We start from the raw sequence: 15874 nt of genomic DNA, 5'->3' as shown, positions 1-15874 counted from the left end.
AATGTTTGGTGCAGGATATTTAGGTTTTAGTTTTTTTTTAATCTTTATAATGATGGTCCTATGGTTAAATTTTCTACCAAGAAATGATGAAACACTTGCATGTGCCATCAGCAAGGCCTGAACCTGACTCGGGAATTTCAGTAATTATAAATATCTTCCATTGAAATCGGTAGGTTTTCTTTTTGAGTAACTTAATTCTTTTTTCTTATATTAAGACAATTTTCTAACAACTTATTTAGTATTTTTTTCTCGTTCCAGTTATTTTAATGCAGATTTATAACAACAAAAAGATGTATTAATGATCTTTTTTAAAAATGTTGACGTTGGTAATCCAGCTTTTATGTTGAAAATCCGGTCGACATCCTGTGTACCAGGCGAGCATTTCAACATCCGGGCAACAAAATATCCAGAGTTTAAAAAAAAAATTCTCTTAAAGGCGTTCGTGCGTCATTTTATCTTACAACATTTTATTATTTTTCAAAATACGTTTAAAAAATTAAAAATAAAATTGGAAGAAAAACGTGGAGCAACCGTTGGCGTGACGTCACCGCCCACTCCAGATTTTTTTTTTTACCCTTCCGCCATTTCCGCCCAAAAAAAAAAAAAAAGTTTTTGAAACTCTCCGCCAAACAAACGGTAAACAGCTGTTTTCTGTTTTTATCCAACCTGAGAAATAATGATAATCAGCCGAAACTGAACGTCACTGACAAACAGAATGGCGGCTTGTTAGCGTCAGGATGTGATGGAGCAGGAGGAGAGCTTCAGATGGATGGAAGAGCTTCAGTCGGTAGATAAACACACACATTAAACTTATTAACTTATTATTTCTCACACATCATGTCACATGTCCGCCACACTTTGTTTCAGAGACTCCAGATGAGCCCTGGAGCAGCACTCCGGTTAAAAAGGTCACCGCTTCAGTTTATTTTGGAGAAAAGGTGTTCATCAGGTGTTGGTCCCATAGATGATGTTAATGCTATTTCTCCTTCACTCATCGAGTCTTTACTGTTAGAGTTTAACTGTAGTTTTATCCCTCTGAATCCAGTTTTCCAAATGATTGTCCAAGTTATGTAAATAAATAATGAGTGAAGTAATAATGTCTGCACAGCTACCTTTCCCAGTACATGCTGTGCTATGGGAATACTGGGATTAGCAGGGGACGTTTCTTAGTGCTTTGTGTTGTGCAACCTCACAAACTGGACATCTGAGTGTGTGTTTTGACACTTTTTTAGGAAAAAGCTCGACCTCTTGACCTCAGCCACAGCTCTGTCCTGAGCAGCCTCAGGATGGACCGGACCGGGAAACGGTGGTCTGAGCGGAGCCCTCCCATCCCTGCAGACGGCCCCAGCAGTCCTCAAGACAGCCAGGTGAGAACAAATCTGGATTCTAATTTGGTTTGTGTGGTGTTTCACTCACATCAGATAACTTGTGATGGGATGGGTTTGTGTGCAGGTTAAAAGCAGACTTTCCTTGTTGTGTTTCATAGTTAACGACTATTTTTGAGTCTTGCTCTGTCATTTAGACCTAACAAGCTCTTTCACTTTGTTGGTTTTTACCTTTCAGATGCTTTGATGTTCACTTTATGTCTTGTCGTGTCCCTTTGTCCCGCTCTGCTGAAGCTCCGTGTGAACGACCTGAGTGTCTCCACCATCCAGAAGCAGAGGAAGGAGCTGCAGCTGCTGATGGCTGAGCTGAAGGACCGGGATCAGGAGCTGAACAGCATGGCTGCCTCCCATCATAGACAGATTCAGGCCTGGGAACAAGACCGCCAGAAGGTTCTCTGCTTGGAGCAGAGGTGTTCCAGATTGGAGGGTGAGGAGACCTGACTATTAAAGCCAGTATCAATTAAAAATCTGTATGGGTGTCCTCACATCCTGTAGCCATGTGACAAGGCTGTTTTTCTCTCTGCATTTCTGTACAGATATGTTGCAGAAGCGTGATGAGATGATCAGAGCCCTGAAAAAGCGTATACTGGTGGTGGAACTTGAGGAGAAGGAGGTCCAGAAGGTGCTCAGTGCAGCCCAACACCAGCTCCATGAGTTTGAACAGAACCAGCAGCACGTCAACCAAAGATGTCAAGACTGGGAGGTATGAATTTAACTTTAATCCACATTAACGTCCCTGATGAAAAAGAAAAATACAGTATATAACCGACGATAAGTGAGTCCTTGGGATGGTCGTTACAGTATTTCATTCAACAGATTCTTTTTATTGTTTCATATGCAAAAGAAAGGTGTTGTAAAGCAGGACCTGATGTTTCTGCCTCTGTGGTGTCATTTAGGAGAAGAACCAGAGTCTCACCTCCACGCTGATGGCTCTGTCCACTCAGGTCGGCTCTCTGCAGGTCAGGGAGGAAGAGCTGAGCTCCATGCTCAAACTGAAGGTATAGCACTAAGACAGTCTTACACAAACACATTCAACACTCAGCACACAAAAAACACATGCATACGTATATATGCATAAATGTATTAAACATTGATTTAGCTACAACTGCTGCAACAAAACTCTCAGATCTTTGTTCCATCAGGATAAAGATGTGACTGAGGCCACAGGCCGCCTACGAGACCTGGAGGCGTCACTGACAGAGAGTCGCTCACGTGAAACCAAACTCCTGCGAGACATGGAGGAAAATAAACGGCGCTACAGAGAAGCCAAACATGCGGCCTCACACCTCAAAGGTGTGTGACTAAAACCTCACATCCATTTCTGGCCATAGGACTCCTCCCAACCTTCCTGAGGGGGTTTTGGTCTGATTTTGGTTTTCTGTAATTGAGCTAAATAAGCATCAGTCTTAGACAAAGTAAATCCACTCAAAGGATGGTTGACTGTTTACGTGGCAGTGAAGCTGATGTTTTCCTCAAAAAATCTACCTGGAGAAATCAGGTTTCTTAATAATGGAAACCAGGTCTTGTTCATGTGACTTTTATGAAATATGCTAAATGGAAAAAAGTCTGCAGTCGTTCATTCACATTCCTAAACTCTATGACGGTCGGCTTTTCTTTATGTCTGATTCAGATGGATGTTCTCGATGTTCTGATTGTCTCTGTGCAGAGGAGCTGCAGCAGCAGATCACACAGAGCAGCTCTCAGAGGGAGGAGATCATCCGACTCAAACAGGAGCTCCAGATTCTGCACAGCAACCTGGCGTTGGCAGGTACGTTACACGTCTTTGATCTGTTCCAGGACTTTATCGATCCACTGTATATAATTATGTTATACAAGAGTTTTAATCCACTCTTTTCTTCTCTGGTGTGTTTTCCACCAGAAGAGGGTGACAGCTTGAAGGACGAGCTGCTGGAACTCACTCGCTCCAAACAGGAACGCACAAAGTCTGAACTCTGCTGCCTTCAGCAGGTACCTGAGCTCTCTGAGGCGTCTGGGACACGACGCCACTGCAGTTATAGGTCACAGCTCAGCAGACACGTCTTTCCTCATTCCTCCTTCTCACACTGTAGCCATTCACACAGGAGTGTCTCTGGTTTAGCAGCATACCTGAGTGTCGTCCTGCTCTTTCCTCACTGTGATTCTGTGCGTGTTAAATCAGGCTTTTGGAGATAATTTGGGGCTTTAGTTCTGTCCATAAGGATAGGTATTAAATTATTAAATTATTGACACAATAAAACATCTAAAATTTAAAACCTAATTAGGTGGGTCTGTGGTCTGATTTGTGTTGGTATTTATATAATATAAAGTCATTTGTGTTGCAGGTGTATGAAAAACAAAGAAATGACCTGCAGCGTTTGCGGTTAAATCTGGACAGTGCCAGAGAAATGCTGAGGGATAAATCCAACTGCGGGCTTCATGGCAGGTGATCAGCGTTCATCAACATCATGCATGAGGTGATATGTGTTCACGTTTTTACCGGTGTGTTTGTGGCATTAGAAGAGCTGCAGTGTCAGAGTCAGTGAACAGTGAAGAGCAGCCTGGAAACAGATGTGGATCAGCTGAGCTCAGGGAGCAAACCAGTGATGAAACCATGACGCTTTCTGATCTGACCTTAAAATGTTTCACACAGACGACGGAGATCAAGAGGAAATGACAGCACATCCTCCTCGTATTTACTCACCTGTCAGTCCAAAGACCAAGGCCAGGATCAGGATCGAGAACGATTGGACAGAAACAGCTCAGATTTTAGCTTCACCTTTGTCATTTATCATTAAAGGCCTGTAGAGTACAAACGGACACGTTCATTTCTTCTCTACTTATAAAACTGTGAACTTTTTAAAGGTCTCAGTCCGGAGAAATGCTCGCAAGCCTGCATTCAGAAACTGAGCCTTAAACCAGCTGTCAGGACTTCTGGAACTTTGTGATGTCACAGCAAAGCCCCGCCCACCTCAATCCAGCTTTGTAGGATCTGGTTTCTCTGAGTGTTTACCTTAAAGAGATTGGTTCTTAAAACTACAAATGTTTCTTCTAATGGATATCAACCCTTCAAAATGAAACACAGAGGAGTGATACATGGGACCTTTAAAGAATTTTTTGTAATTCTGTGTTTTTCAGATGTTGTCCATCTTTGTGTCCCAGCCAGGAGGATTTAACCTGTCACTGTCCGGACAGCCACTCACCTGCCTCGACCAGAGCGAGGAAGTCCGGACCAGTAGGTGACCCCACCAGCCTCCGAGGCCCCGAGTACCTGGGAGTCCGGTCCCCACAGCTGACCGATGTGAGACAGCAGAGGCCTCATGACCTGTTGGTCAAGATTAAAGTGCTCACAGTCAGAGTTCACATCAGGATGGAAAATATTTATTTGTCTGTACAGTAGGAACACGCTGTGGCCTTTAAACTCTCATACGGGGTCCAATAAAAACATAAAAAGGGCATCACATCAACAGTTGTTTGAGAATAAATGGACAGCTTCAATCTTAACGTGTTTTTTTCAATTTGGTTTTTATTTTATCCAGATTTAATAAACTAGAAACAATATTAATTCATATTATTTGACATGAATATTAGTACAGAGTGAACTTTAAGAGCTGGTGTGTTTTAACCTTTTCCTTTCTAACTGCCTCCCAGAGATAGAAGATGTTTATTCATCATCTCTGTCCTCTTCCTGTAACAGTTGGTCACTGAACCTCTTCTTTCAGCAGACTGAGGATCTTCTGCAGCAGCTTCAGAGCCCACCGAGGCCCAAAGGTCAGCTGTGGGACCGAGCCCAAAGCACCAGCACCACCCAAACAGCAGGACAGACAACGTAAGAGGAGTTTCATGCTCATGTTCTCCGCCCTCAGTGGAGTGAACACCCAGTTTACCGTTGGGTGTGTCGGTCACACATAACAGCTTTATTTTTTTGTTTTTCTTCTATCAGGCCGGACAGACTCCACCCAGGTTCTGCACCCATCTCAGCTCTGGATGGCTCCACACTGACTGAACAACACATTCATGATTTTTAAGATAAAAATGACACACCGTGTTGATCGCCGGAGTCAAAACAAATCAGTGTTACACATTAAATATGCTCTCAGCCGAAGGTTGAGCTCTACTGCGTCTCAGGAAAATGATGAAGTGATAAAATACGACCTCATGACTTTGTAAAAGATTTGTATTAATCCTTACATTTGTCTTTTACTGAATTGTGTGTTTTTGACTCCTGTTTGGGGCTTCTAAGGTGAGTGTAGCCGGATCAGGTGAGATGTGAAACCAGTCCTACAGGGCTGATGGGTAATTCGGCTCTGGACGGTCTTTCCGGTTTCGCTGCCTTCAGATTTGTCCGGTGACTCGGTGGAAATGGCTCTTAACAGATTTTAACAGTTTGTAACTTCACTGGACTTTTTTTTTCACAACATAAAATATTTTCAGGCTGAACTTGTTTCGTATTTTACCGCCTGGTAGTCGTTTTTTAATAAATCAGCGATTTGGATTTGTGTGTCCGTGCGTTTTTACGCAGCTTGGAGCGCCTTTACGCACAAAAGAAGCAGCTTCATTTGGACCTGGAATAACTTATTTTTTAACTTTGTGTCTGAAACTGAAGGATTCGTTTTATTTAAGACGGAGCTTTTATTTTAGAGGAGCTGAAAGCCGGATCGGACTTCGGTTACCGAAATGAGCAAAACGAAGAACAAAAGTGACAACAAGACGGAAAAAGCTTTGGCTGCGGAGAAAGAGCAGTTTGGAAAACAGCAGGTCAGTTGTTACTTTTCCTTTAACTGGACTAATTATTTAATACCTTTAAGATTTATCTTGTCCACCCAGATTCCATATTTAGTTTTCTAGTTTGTCAGATTTACCAATTAAAGTTTTTAATGTGAAGTTAAAACCAACTACCATTAAGTTTAGCTTCTAGAATAAATCCAACTGTGAACTGTGTCCTCATGTCTCTGTCTTTTCTTTCAGCTCCACAGCATCAGTAAAACACTCACCTCAGCTGAAACTCCACCCAAAGAGAAATATGTGCGCAGTATCCTTTTTTTTAAGAAAACATCCATCCACACCTCCTGCTAACTCAAGCTGAATGTTAACATCAATAGTTATACATATATAATATACATATCTTTTTTTTTATATAAACTAAAATATTGGTCATAGTGAAATCCTGGGGGGGTTCATGGCCATCAGACTGCTGCAGCTGTCTGAAGAGCTAAGCTGCTCATAGATCTATTAAAACACACAAATTTCCCTCCACACTTCATCTGGTACATGAGTTTCCTTGACAGCTGTGCAGACATCATCATGGGGAGTCATAAGGAGGGCGGAGCCACCACCTTCTGGTCCTACGCCATCAACCTGCCGCTGTCCAGCAATTCCATGATTAGCTGGAAGTTCTGCTACCTTCTGCACAAACTGCTCAGAGACGGACACAGAAACGTGAGCTTAAATTCTGCACGTCCTCCATCTTCTCCTCTCACACTGCTGATGTGTCATCTCCTTTGTCCAACCAACAGGCCGTGGCTGATTCTCACAGACGGTGCCGCAACGTGAAAGACATGGGTGTCCTCTGGGTGAGAAGTCTCCATGTTAGAGCGTGAAAATTCCCTGATTCAAGTAACAAACTGTCCATAGAAGTCAACCTGACTTCTGTTTTCCCGCAGAAAACATTTCCTGATCAGTTTACTGTCTCAGTTTCTCCTCCAGGTGTTGGTGTTTGTGTTTTTGTCGATAAGCAACTGGACTAATTTCTCCTCTTTGAATTTAGAAAGTTTTATCTAATCTATTGTTATTTGTTTTCCAGGGAAATCTACATGATCGATACGGACACATTGTCGCCTTATCAGCCAAATTTCTCTGCCTCAAAATGGAGTTTCATGCAAAGGTACCTCTCTCTATTTGTGGTATGTTTCATACAGCAGTGTGAGAAAAACATGAAAACTTGAAAAATGATGTCCTCGTCCTCGACAGCACAAGGTGATCCCAGGAAACATGGAGGCCAGTGATGAGACGCTGGAAAGGGAAGCAGGAAGTGACATGAACAGAGTGTAGGTTTATATTTTATTGGGCTCATTGTGTCCTGTGTTTCCCATTAAATGTGGGTCTCATACATAATTTAATAAACTGTAGGTTGGACATGACTCAGGAGCTGTTGGATTGTTTGGACGCTGGGCTGAAGATGGCTGAGACAGGTCGGTCCCTCAGGAGCTTCATCTGTGTTAGTTCGTAGTGTTACCCTCATAAAGGTTTGGTAAAATTTCTTTTATTCTGTATTGTCAACACATCCATCTTAAAAACCAACAGTATGATCATTAGTGTCTGAATCCCTCGTCTGTCTGTGGCTCTTTGCCTCAGGCTCACTGGTTCCTACTGACGATTTAACGCCCTGAAAGTGGGTCATAAATATGCAGCTTCATGTTTTCAAATTCATGAATAAATCAGATGTTAAATATTAAAACAGCTGAGTGCTGTAGTTTATTAACTCAGAGTCTCTACCAGACTGCTTCATTTTGGCTTCAATGTCGTGTTTTCCTCGTCAGTTCTGCGTCAGCTCGACACCAACGGAGCCAAATCTACAACCCCGGCCGGACAGTGCAGACTGACCCCTCTGATACCGCTCATTCTGGACTGCAGCTTCCTGTACCACTTCTCTGTCCGCTTGATGTTCAAACTTCACAGCCGTGAGTCTCACACACACACACTCATTACCGTGTTGGATCCACCCTTAAATTCAGCTCATCCTCTTTTGCAGGCATCGCTCCTGATGTTCTCCTTGGACACCGAGAGCGTTTCCGTGATCTGTTTGTGAGGTCAGTTATTAGTGAGGGAATTATATTTTCATTCTTTACTCTGTCATTTTCACAAGGCACCATCATTCCAACCAACCCCGGACCAGAGCGGTGTGCACATGTCCAAATTAATTTACTCTGATTTACAGAAATCTGAATATTTGTCAAACCATTTCAAGCTAAATCATCTTTTTTATATCATAGTATGGTAAAAAGGAACTGGCTTCTATATAAACTTCATATAGACACTCAGAATTCAGCAAATACGACAAACTTTGTAATTTTCTCCGCGTTAACACTGTGTATTATCGGTATTATGAGGCATTGACACTCATGTGTTTCTAATGAGTTCATGTTTTCATCTGCAGCCTCACTCAGTTCTTCGACAGAGCCAGAGAGATGGAGTTTTTTAAAAGTATCATCCAGATCCCGGATCTGCCAGACGTTAGTAAAAGGCTCAGAGTTTCTGTTGCTGTTGTTTTTGTTGTTACTTTCAACACTGTTTTATTTACAATCACCCTGCAGGCTCCTCCCAACTTCCTGCGTGCTGCTGCTTTGGCTGAGTATAAAAAGCCGGTGGTGGTGATGCCTAAAGAGGAGCGCCACGAGGAGGAGGAGGCGGAGCCACAGCCGGAGTTCAGGGAAGGGTTGCAGATGCCACAGGTGAGCTTACATAAAGGTGGAAGGATGGACAATGGAAACGTGTTTTGTATGATGACTGATATTTGTTTTTGTTTTTTGCGATGGGTTAGTACTATCTGCTCAGCCAGATGGGAGCGCCCGACGCTTCACTGGAGCTGAGAGACACCGAGAACGAGAACATGAGGAGGGAGCTGGAGGTGCTGAAACCAGAGCTGCAGCTCATCAAGAGTGAGGTGAGAACTGTGAACTGATCACAGGAAAAGTTAAAAACAAAGATTCTTATGGATTGATTGGATGAAATTTACCCTGAAGATCAGAAATATTAGTCTTGTTTAGATAATCTGTTTAAGAGGGACAGTACAATTCAGCAGACGTCTAGTGCAAGATGTCAAACTAGATGGAGTTTATAACTCCAGTTAGTTTTCAGCTGCTGTCTCAAGCTGGGCTAATTTTCATCATCACTGAACCGACAATACACAGCAAGTATAAGAATGGATTCATTTTAATTCATTTTCTGTTTCCCTTTCCATGTGAAAATAAAGCCCTTATAGATGCATTTATTCAGTTAAGATGTGTTTGTGTCCCGCTCAGGCTCAGAGGTGTGTGACGGAGTTGAAGGCTCAGGTGAATCGACTGGAGGCCGAGATGGAGGAGCAGCGAACACACAAACAGATGGCGATGGTGGAAAACGAACACCTGCGGATGGAGGTGGAGGCTTTACGGTCCGCCAACGTGGCCAACGTGGGCGCACAGATCGGATTCAAGGAGGCAGACGGTGAGTGCAGAGTTCTGTGTACAGCGTAGGCCCCACGAATGGAGCTTCATCATCATCTTCATCCTGTTCTGTCCGCACAGGTAGAGCTCAGGCAGCGGAGCTTCGCTTCAGTCAGCTCAAAGAGAGACATGCAGAGCTGGTTACCAGCCATGCCGACTTAATGAAGAAGGTGAGTCCACTCTCATGTCGAGGTACTTTCCCCACAGAGCAGGTCCAGACGTCCAGTTAATAAGATTCTTTACAGAGACACAACAAAGACAAGCCGATGAAAAAGTTACTGTTCAGCAGTAATGAGGACAGAGAAGGTGAAGGAGGAAGTCCATTCAAGTCTGATCTTTGAAACTCTTGTTTCTGGATCTCTTGTTCACCTGTGAGCAGAATGCAGAAACAGTGAAGCTCCTTTCCAGCTCCAAACAAGACCAGGACGATTTGCTGAGAGCCAGAAGGCAGCTGGAGAGCGAGCTGGAGAATCTACGGCAGGAGAGAAGAAACGCGGTGAGACGTCGTCATAGATCGGACCCCTCCCGATTTCACCAAAAACTCAGAACACACTCAGTGAACCTTCTCTCCAACAGGTGAGTCAGCAGCAGCAGGAGGTTGAGCGCTTGAACAAGGAGCTGCTGGAGCAGAGAGCAGAGCTGACGCTGCTCCACGGAGCCCTGGACAACAAGGAGAGGGTGAGATACAGACATCATTGTGTGTCCAGTTCACTACGCAGTAACAAGCAAATTTAATGTGGTCAGCTTCATTTTCTCCCTCTACAAAGTAACTTACAACTTTTGTGTCCTTCCTGTGTGTTTAATCTGCAGGAGGGATCCCAGGCCAGCAGCAGCCTGGCGGCCCTGCAGGCGGAGCGGGACATCCTGCTGCGTTCGTCCAGGGAGAAGGATGCGGAGCTGAGCTCTCTGAGGCTGCAGGCCCAGCAGCAGCAGAGCTCCCTGGACCTGGACAGAGACCGGACGAACCGGGAGCTGGAGGCGCTGAGGGCTCAGCTACAGCAGCAGGCGAGTCCTAAACATCCTGGATACCTTCAGTAAACTCTTCTGTGTTATAATGAACGTACCTGCTCATATCTGTGCCTGTTTTCAACAGCTTGCCATCAACGCAGAGCAGAAGTTAGAGATCGACAGGCTGAGACGAGAGCTGGACTCAACACGAGCGGAGCTGATCCAAGCGAACGGCGCCCTGCAGAGCAAAGAGATGGTAGCGCTCGCCTGGCTAATGTCTTATGTCAAAGTCTTGTTTAAGCAGTAACTACACCTCCACCTGAACATCCTGTCCCTCAGAGCGGCACCCAGCTGAGCAGCACGGTGGCCGGGCTGCAGGCGGAGAGGGAGGGGCTGCTCCGGTCCCTGAGGGAGCAGGAGGCCGAGCTGAACTCCCTCAGACAGCAAGCGCAGATCCAGCAGAGCTCCCTGGAGCAGGAGAGGCAGCGCAGCAGCATGGAGCTGGGCAGCTTACACAGCCAGTTACAGCAGCAGGTACTGTCCTGCTCTTTGGTGGAGCTGTCGCTTCCTCCACGGCCAGTTCCTGATCAGTGTGTGTGTGTGTGTGTGTGAGAACAGGCCTGTCGTGAAGGCGAGCTGGCCCAGAAGCTGCAGGACGAGCAGTTCAGCCTCCTGCAGTGTGCCGTGGTGGAGGCCGAGGGCATCATACTGGACGCTGTGGCCAAACTGGACGACCCCGTACACGTCCGCTGCATCAGCTCGCCTGGTAAACACACTTCCATCCAACCAGCCTGAAGATCAGCAAATATTGTCAGCGTTCGTGATTGTTAACCTAAATTAATGAAGAAATCAGAGTTTTTAAAATGTCATCAAGTAAAGTAAATTAAAAAACTTTACTGAACTTCACATTCGAAATTACAACAAAGTTTCAGGTGAAAGTCACAAAAATCTGGTTTGAGGCAAACAAAGTGAAAAAAGTAGAAAAGAATGTACTGAAGGTGAGATGATAAACATTATCTTCCTCATAAGTGTGTTACAGTGTGTTACAGACTGTGTGCGATTGTGGTTTTCTGTCTGTGTTTCAGATTATCTGATAAACCGAGCTGAAACCACTTTGGCCTCCGTCGACAAGATGCAGCAGAGTCACATGGTCTACCTGGGAAACAGGAACGGTGAGTGTGTCTGTTTGTGCTTTTGTGCGTTTGTGTTCTGGATGTCGTGTGTTTTCCCTCAGCTGGTCACTCCCATGATGCTCCTCTGTCCTCAGATGCCAGTGGATTGTTGAGAGCCGTCACTCAGTTCTCTCACCTCGCTGCCGACACGATCGTCAACGGAGCAGCGACGTCACACTCCGCTCCAACCGACCAGGCCGACCGTGAGACACACACACACACACACACTGCGATACACGCTGCACACCTCACACACTGACAGCCAGCACTCACTGCTGCCTGTTCCTGTCTCAGGTCTGACTGACGGATGTCGGGACTGTGCCAATCACTGCCTCCAGTTCCTGAAGGATCTGAAGCTTCAGGCCAGCCTGCAGAGAGCCGACCCATCGGGGATCAGATACACCGTACAGCGCCTCCTGGCTGTGGGACAGGTAACTACACCTCACGGCTCAGCCTCGGGGAGCACGAGAGCGTCCGTTCGACAGTAAAGATCCATGACATCCAGAAATGTGACCGTGAAGTTTGCACTGGAGGAAAATATCAGGAGTCCACATGTAAAATATCACGAATGTCCAGACAGGATACATTTTTCTGGAATTTCATATTACAGCTGCTGCCACGTTTCGATTGATCAAATCTCATTCACTCATTCATCTTCTGCCACTGATCTGTTTCCGGGTCACGGGGGGTTCTGGAGCCAATCCCAGCTCACTCTGGGCAGGTCTCCGGCCCATCACAGACAGACCTACGGACAGTTTAGAGTCACCAGTGAACCCACAGTGCGAACCACCATGCCACCCCCGATCAAACCAAACTAATAATCCAAATAATAAATTCTGTACCATCACTGGTTCTTTGATTTACTCAACTTTTGAACTTCCATCTGAACAAATCCAAAAACAAAACCCCAAACTGCTCCTGAATTCACCCACAACAAAAATAAACATTGTGAACTTCTGACCGTCTTGTTCAGGATTTGCGTCCTAAAGGTCAGGACGTGCTGAAAGAAGAGCTGGGCAACATGGTGGACAAAGAGATGATCGCCACATCCACCGCCATCGAGGAGGCTGTGCTTCGGATGGACGTAAGGACACACACCACACAACACAACACAACACAACAAACTCTGTAGGTCTTCATGTTTTAATCTTTGTGTTACAGGAGATCATGAGTCAGGCAAGAAGAGACACTTCAGGTGTAAAGCTGGAGGTCAACCAGAGGTGAGACTTTGTATTTTAACTCTTCTAACTTCTTCTTCTTTACAGTTTTATTTGTAGTTTGATTTTTTTTTCCTCATTCTGTCCTCAGTATTCTGGGATCCTGTTCAGACCTGATGAAGGTAAGAGCTCGTCTCAGATTTCTCATCGTTTTTAAACTCACGATTCATGTCCGCTTCACGTTTGTGTCTTTTTCCTCTCCAGGCCATCCACATGCTGGTGACGGCAGCGACCGACTTACAGAAAGACATCGTGGAAGGAGGCCGGGTGAGTTACAGACCTCCAGACCAGAAAGAATCACTGTTCCTGAAAACGTTATCAAATTCATCGAGTCAATAACTGAATCCAACACGTGTGTTTGTAATTGTTCGTCTGCAGGGAGCAGCTTCTGTTACTGAATTTTATGCCAAAAACTCTCGCTGGACCGAAGGACTCATCTCAGCCTCGAAGGCGGTGGGCTGGGGCGCCACTCAGCTGCTGTAGGCGTCCACAGACACATCATCATCCTCCTCCTCGTTATGAGTCATATCAGACTCACACTCTCTGCTGTGTTTGCTGTCAGGGACTCGGCAGACAGGGTGGCGGGCGACAACGGGACATATGAGGAGCTCATCGCCTGCTCGCACGAGATCGCCGCGAGCACCGCCCAGCTGGTCGCCGCCTCCAAGGTACATACAAACAAACCCACACAGACGTCATGGCGTGAGAGGAAGTCAGGGATCACCACTGTTAGATGTGTTCATGACTGTCCTGATGATTGACACCTCGACCGTCACAGTGACGTTTTGTGCCATCTGCTTTAAAATGGCCGCCACAGTCTGACGTTCTGCCGTCGATTCGTCGTCCTTCCAGGTGAAAGCCGACCGCAACAACAAGAAGCTGAACACGCTGCAACAGGCTTCACGACACGTCAATGACATGGCCGCCGTCGTCGTCACCTCCACCAAACACGGGCAGCGGCAGGTCTCTGACCACGGTGAGAGGAGCGAGCTGACAGTTCGGTTCATCCCGAGGGGAGCACGAATGTCTGAGTCAAAGTTCATACACTGAAACTTTTCGTTAAAAGAAACAGAACAAGGCTGCTCATGAACCAAACGGACCAAAACCCCAAACAGGAAGTTCCCAGTTTGATTCCCAACTACTTCCTGTCCGATACAGGTCGGAGGGATCAAGCCTCCTGGGAACATGAATTCAAAACGTTTGTGTTCATCCTGAAAGTGGCAGGAAAGTCAGACAGAAAGAGGACTGACTCTGATGTCTTCTCAGGTATCATGGACTTCTCCGGCATGTCTCTGATCAAGCTGAAGAAAGAGGAAATGGAAGTTCAGGTGAGTCCCGGTGATGTCACATCATCCCCGTCTGTCGATTGGCTGTAGCTGATGACACTCTGCTCTCTCAGGTGAAGGTGCTGCAGCTGGAGAGTCAGCTGGAGCAGGAGCGCGTCCGTCTGGGCGAGCTGAGGAAGAAGCACTACGACCTCGGCATCTCTGCGAGCGACGCAGAGGAGGACCCCGATAGTTTCCCGCCGCCGCCGCCGCCCACTCTGTTGGCGCCTCAGTCCTTCTCTCAGACGCAGCCTTACCTGAACACTCAGAGCTTCCCATCGACCAATCCGTTCGCCCCAACTCAAACACAACCCTTCACCCCGCCTCAGTCCTACACGGCAACAAACACCTACACGCCAACAAACACCTACACGGCAACAAACACCTCCACGCCAACAAACACCTCCACACCAACAAACACCTCCACGCCAACAAACACCTACACGCCAACAAACACCTACACACCAACAAACACCTACACGCCAACAAACACCTACACACCATCAATGACCTACACGCCAACAAACACCTACACACCATCAATGACCTACACGCCATCCCAGCCTTTCACGCCAGCTCAGTCCTACACACCAACCCCAACACAAAGTTACTTAAGCGCTCAGCCTTATTCTCCGTCACCGCCGTCACAACCATCCGGCCCCTCGCAGCCTCAGGCGGCCCCTCAGACCCCTGAAACCAAACCGGCCTCCAAGAAGCCAAATATCTTCATCAAATCTGGAAACCTGCTGAAGAACGCGGTACGTGTGACAAAAGCTTCATCTTCATCTCGTGTCCTTCAGACGTTTTGATAAACAAATCTGTTTTCTGTTTTTCAGTTCAAACGAGGTGAAACTGGAACTGGAGAGTCCTGAAGTCCGACTGAAAGAACCTGTCAAACGGTGACTCTGTTTGTTCGGACCAGTCAGATAAAATCTAAATCTCTGCCCTACACTGTTTTTATTTCACTGTATTGAAAATAAATTATTGTGAGGCATCAGATATAAATGTCCAATTTGCTGTCAGTTTTCCCTGATTCTGAGCCCGGACCGGTCTGTGTTGTGTTCACGGACCTGGTCTGATGTCGGTCAGAAATAACAGCGACCTCACGTGTCAGGTATTTGTGACATGCGCAGTACAAACTGCCGTCTCACCGCCGTGGGACCGAACAGGAAGCTCCGTCATCCCCTTCAAAATAAAAACACAGAGGGCTGATAAACATTAAAGACCCGAAAAGGATTCAATTCAGCCTCATGATTCAACGAGGAAGGAAAAGGAAATTAGAAAGTGATGCAAGTCCCCCAAATCTGCATAAGATATCCAGTTAGTGGTCTCATGGAAAAGGTTTGGTTTGGACTTTTTAACATCAGTAATCTGAACCAGAAACTTGGAAAGCTGTTCAGACATTAAAGGACTTCTTGTCTGTTCCATCCTCTTCTGGTGTTCATTTCAAAACCTTTCAGCAGAATGTTATCTAAATTAATCTGTTTATTCCCATCAGATGACTGCTGAAAATCTAATGTACCATTTGGGCTTTAAAACTACCTGTAAACACATTTTAACTGATCCCAGAATAACGATTGTGAGATAATTGAGCAGATAAATATGATGGATGTGGTTTTAACGGGCTCTTGAACAGAAACCAGGATT

General features: G+C 45.8%; 2 protein-coding genes across 11 annotated transcripts; both read left to right on the top strand.

The window, feature by feature from the left end:
- Positions 1-604: 604 nt before the first annotated feature.
- Positions 605-5446, top strand: ccdc62 (coiled-coil domain containing 62). 10 transcript variants are annotated; one of them, XM_029515392.1, is made up of 13 exons: positions 634-787; positions 868-908; positions 1233-1367; positions 1620-1812; positions 1922-2088; positions 2282-2383; positions 2528-2678; positions 3016-3153; positions 3265-3353; positions 3707-3807; positions 4500-4662; positions 5084-5190; positions 5305-5446. In XM_029515392.1, exons 1-13 carry the CDS (start codon positions 766-768, stop codon positions 5387-5389), a joined length of 1494 nt encoding a protein of 497 aa, XP_029371252.1. In that variant the 5' UTR covers positions 634-765; the 3' UTR covers positions 5390-5446. The 10 variants fall into 10 exon arrangements, with proteins under 10 accessions (XP_029371255.1, XP_029371252.1, XP_029371254.1 ...); XM_029515394.1 differs by having other exon boundaries at positions 868-938; positions 3052-3153; positions 3268-3353; XM_029515393.1 differs by having other exon boundaries at positions 868-938; positions 3052-3153.
- Positions 5447-5450: 4 nt separating this feature from the next.
- hip1r (huntingtin interacting protein 1 related) lies at positions 5451-15224 on the top strand. The gene is made up of 33 exons (XM_029515386.1): positions 5451-6119; positions 6330-6393; positions 6658-6800; positions 6878-6934; positions 7165-7245; positions 7332-7408; positions 7491-7552; positions 7901-8041; positions 8113-8170; positions 8518-8593; positions 8675-8812; positions 8902-9024; positions 9383-9566; positions 9647-9735; positions 9945-10061; positions 10142-10243; positions 10376-10570; positions 10659-10769; positions 10853-11047; positions 11132-11279; positions 11599-11685; positions 11781-11888; positions 11980-12116; positions 12659-12769; positions 12847-12905; positions 12994-13024; positions 13107-13169; positions 13281-13381; positions 13465-13570; positions 13755-13878; positions 14169-14230; positions 14302-14985; positions 15064-15224. Exons 1-33 carry the CDS (start codon positions 6039-6041, stop codon positions 15097-15099), a joined length of 3951 nt encoding a protein of 1316 aa, XP_029371246.1. The 5' UTR covers positions 5451-6038; the 3' UTR covers positions 15100-15224.
- Positions 15225-15874: the final 650 nt, after the last annotated feature.

This window comes from Echeneis naucrates, chromosome 12 (assembly GCF_900963305.1).
Source record: "Echeneis naucrates chromosome 12, fEcheNa1.1, whole genome shotgun sequence".
Classification (NCBI taxonomy): Eukaryota; Metazoa; Chordata; class Actinopteri; order Carangiformes; family Echeneidae; genus Echeneis; species Echeneis naucrates.
The sequence above is the reverse complement of the archived record's forward strand: the minus strand, read 5'-3'. Positions and strand labels throughout refer to the sequence as shown.

What these genes read in the sequence shown, in the direction of transcription:
- hip1r (XM_029515386.1), top strand. Translation starts at nt 6,039, where the DNA reads ATGAGCAAAACGAAGAACAAAAGTGACAACAAGACGGAAAAAGCTTTG. An exon ending in CAAAGAGAAATATGTGCGCA is followed by an intron (nt 6,394 to 6,657) that starts GTATCCTTTTTT and finishes ACAGCTGTGCAG; the next exon opens with ACATCATCATGGGGAGTCAT. An exon ending in CCTGTTCAGACCTGATGAAG is followed by an intron (nt 13,025 to 13,106) that starts GTAAGAGCTCGT and finishes TTTCCTCTCCAG; the next exon opens with GCCATCCACATGCTGGTGAC.
- ccdc62 (XM_029515387.1), top strand. Translation starts at nt 766, where the DNA reads ATGGATGGAAGAGCTTCAGTCG. An exon ending in CAGTTTATTTTGGAGAAAAG is followed by an intron (nt 939 to 1,232) that starts GTGTTCATCAGG and finishes ACACTTTTTTAG; the next exon opens with GAAAAAGCTCGACCTCTTGA. An exon ending in AAAGATGTCAAGACTGGGAG is followed by an intron (nt 2,089 to 2,281) that starts GTATGAATTTAA and finishes GGTGTCATTTAG; the next exon opens with GAGAAGAACCAGAGTCTCAC.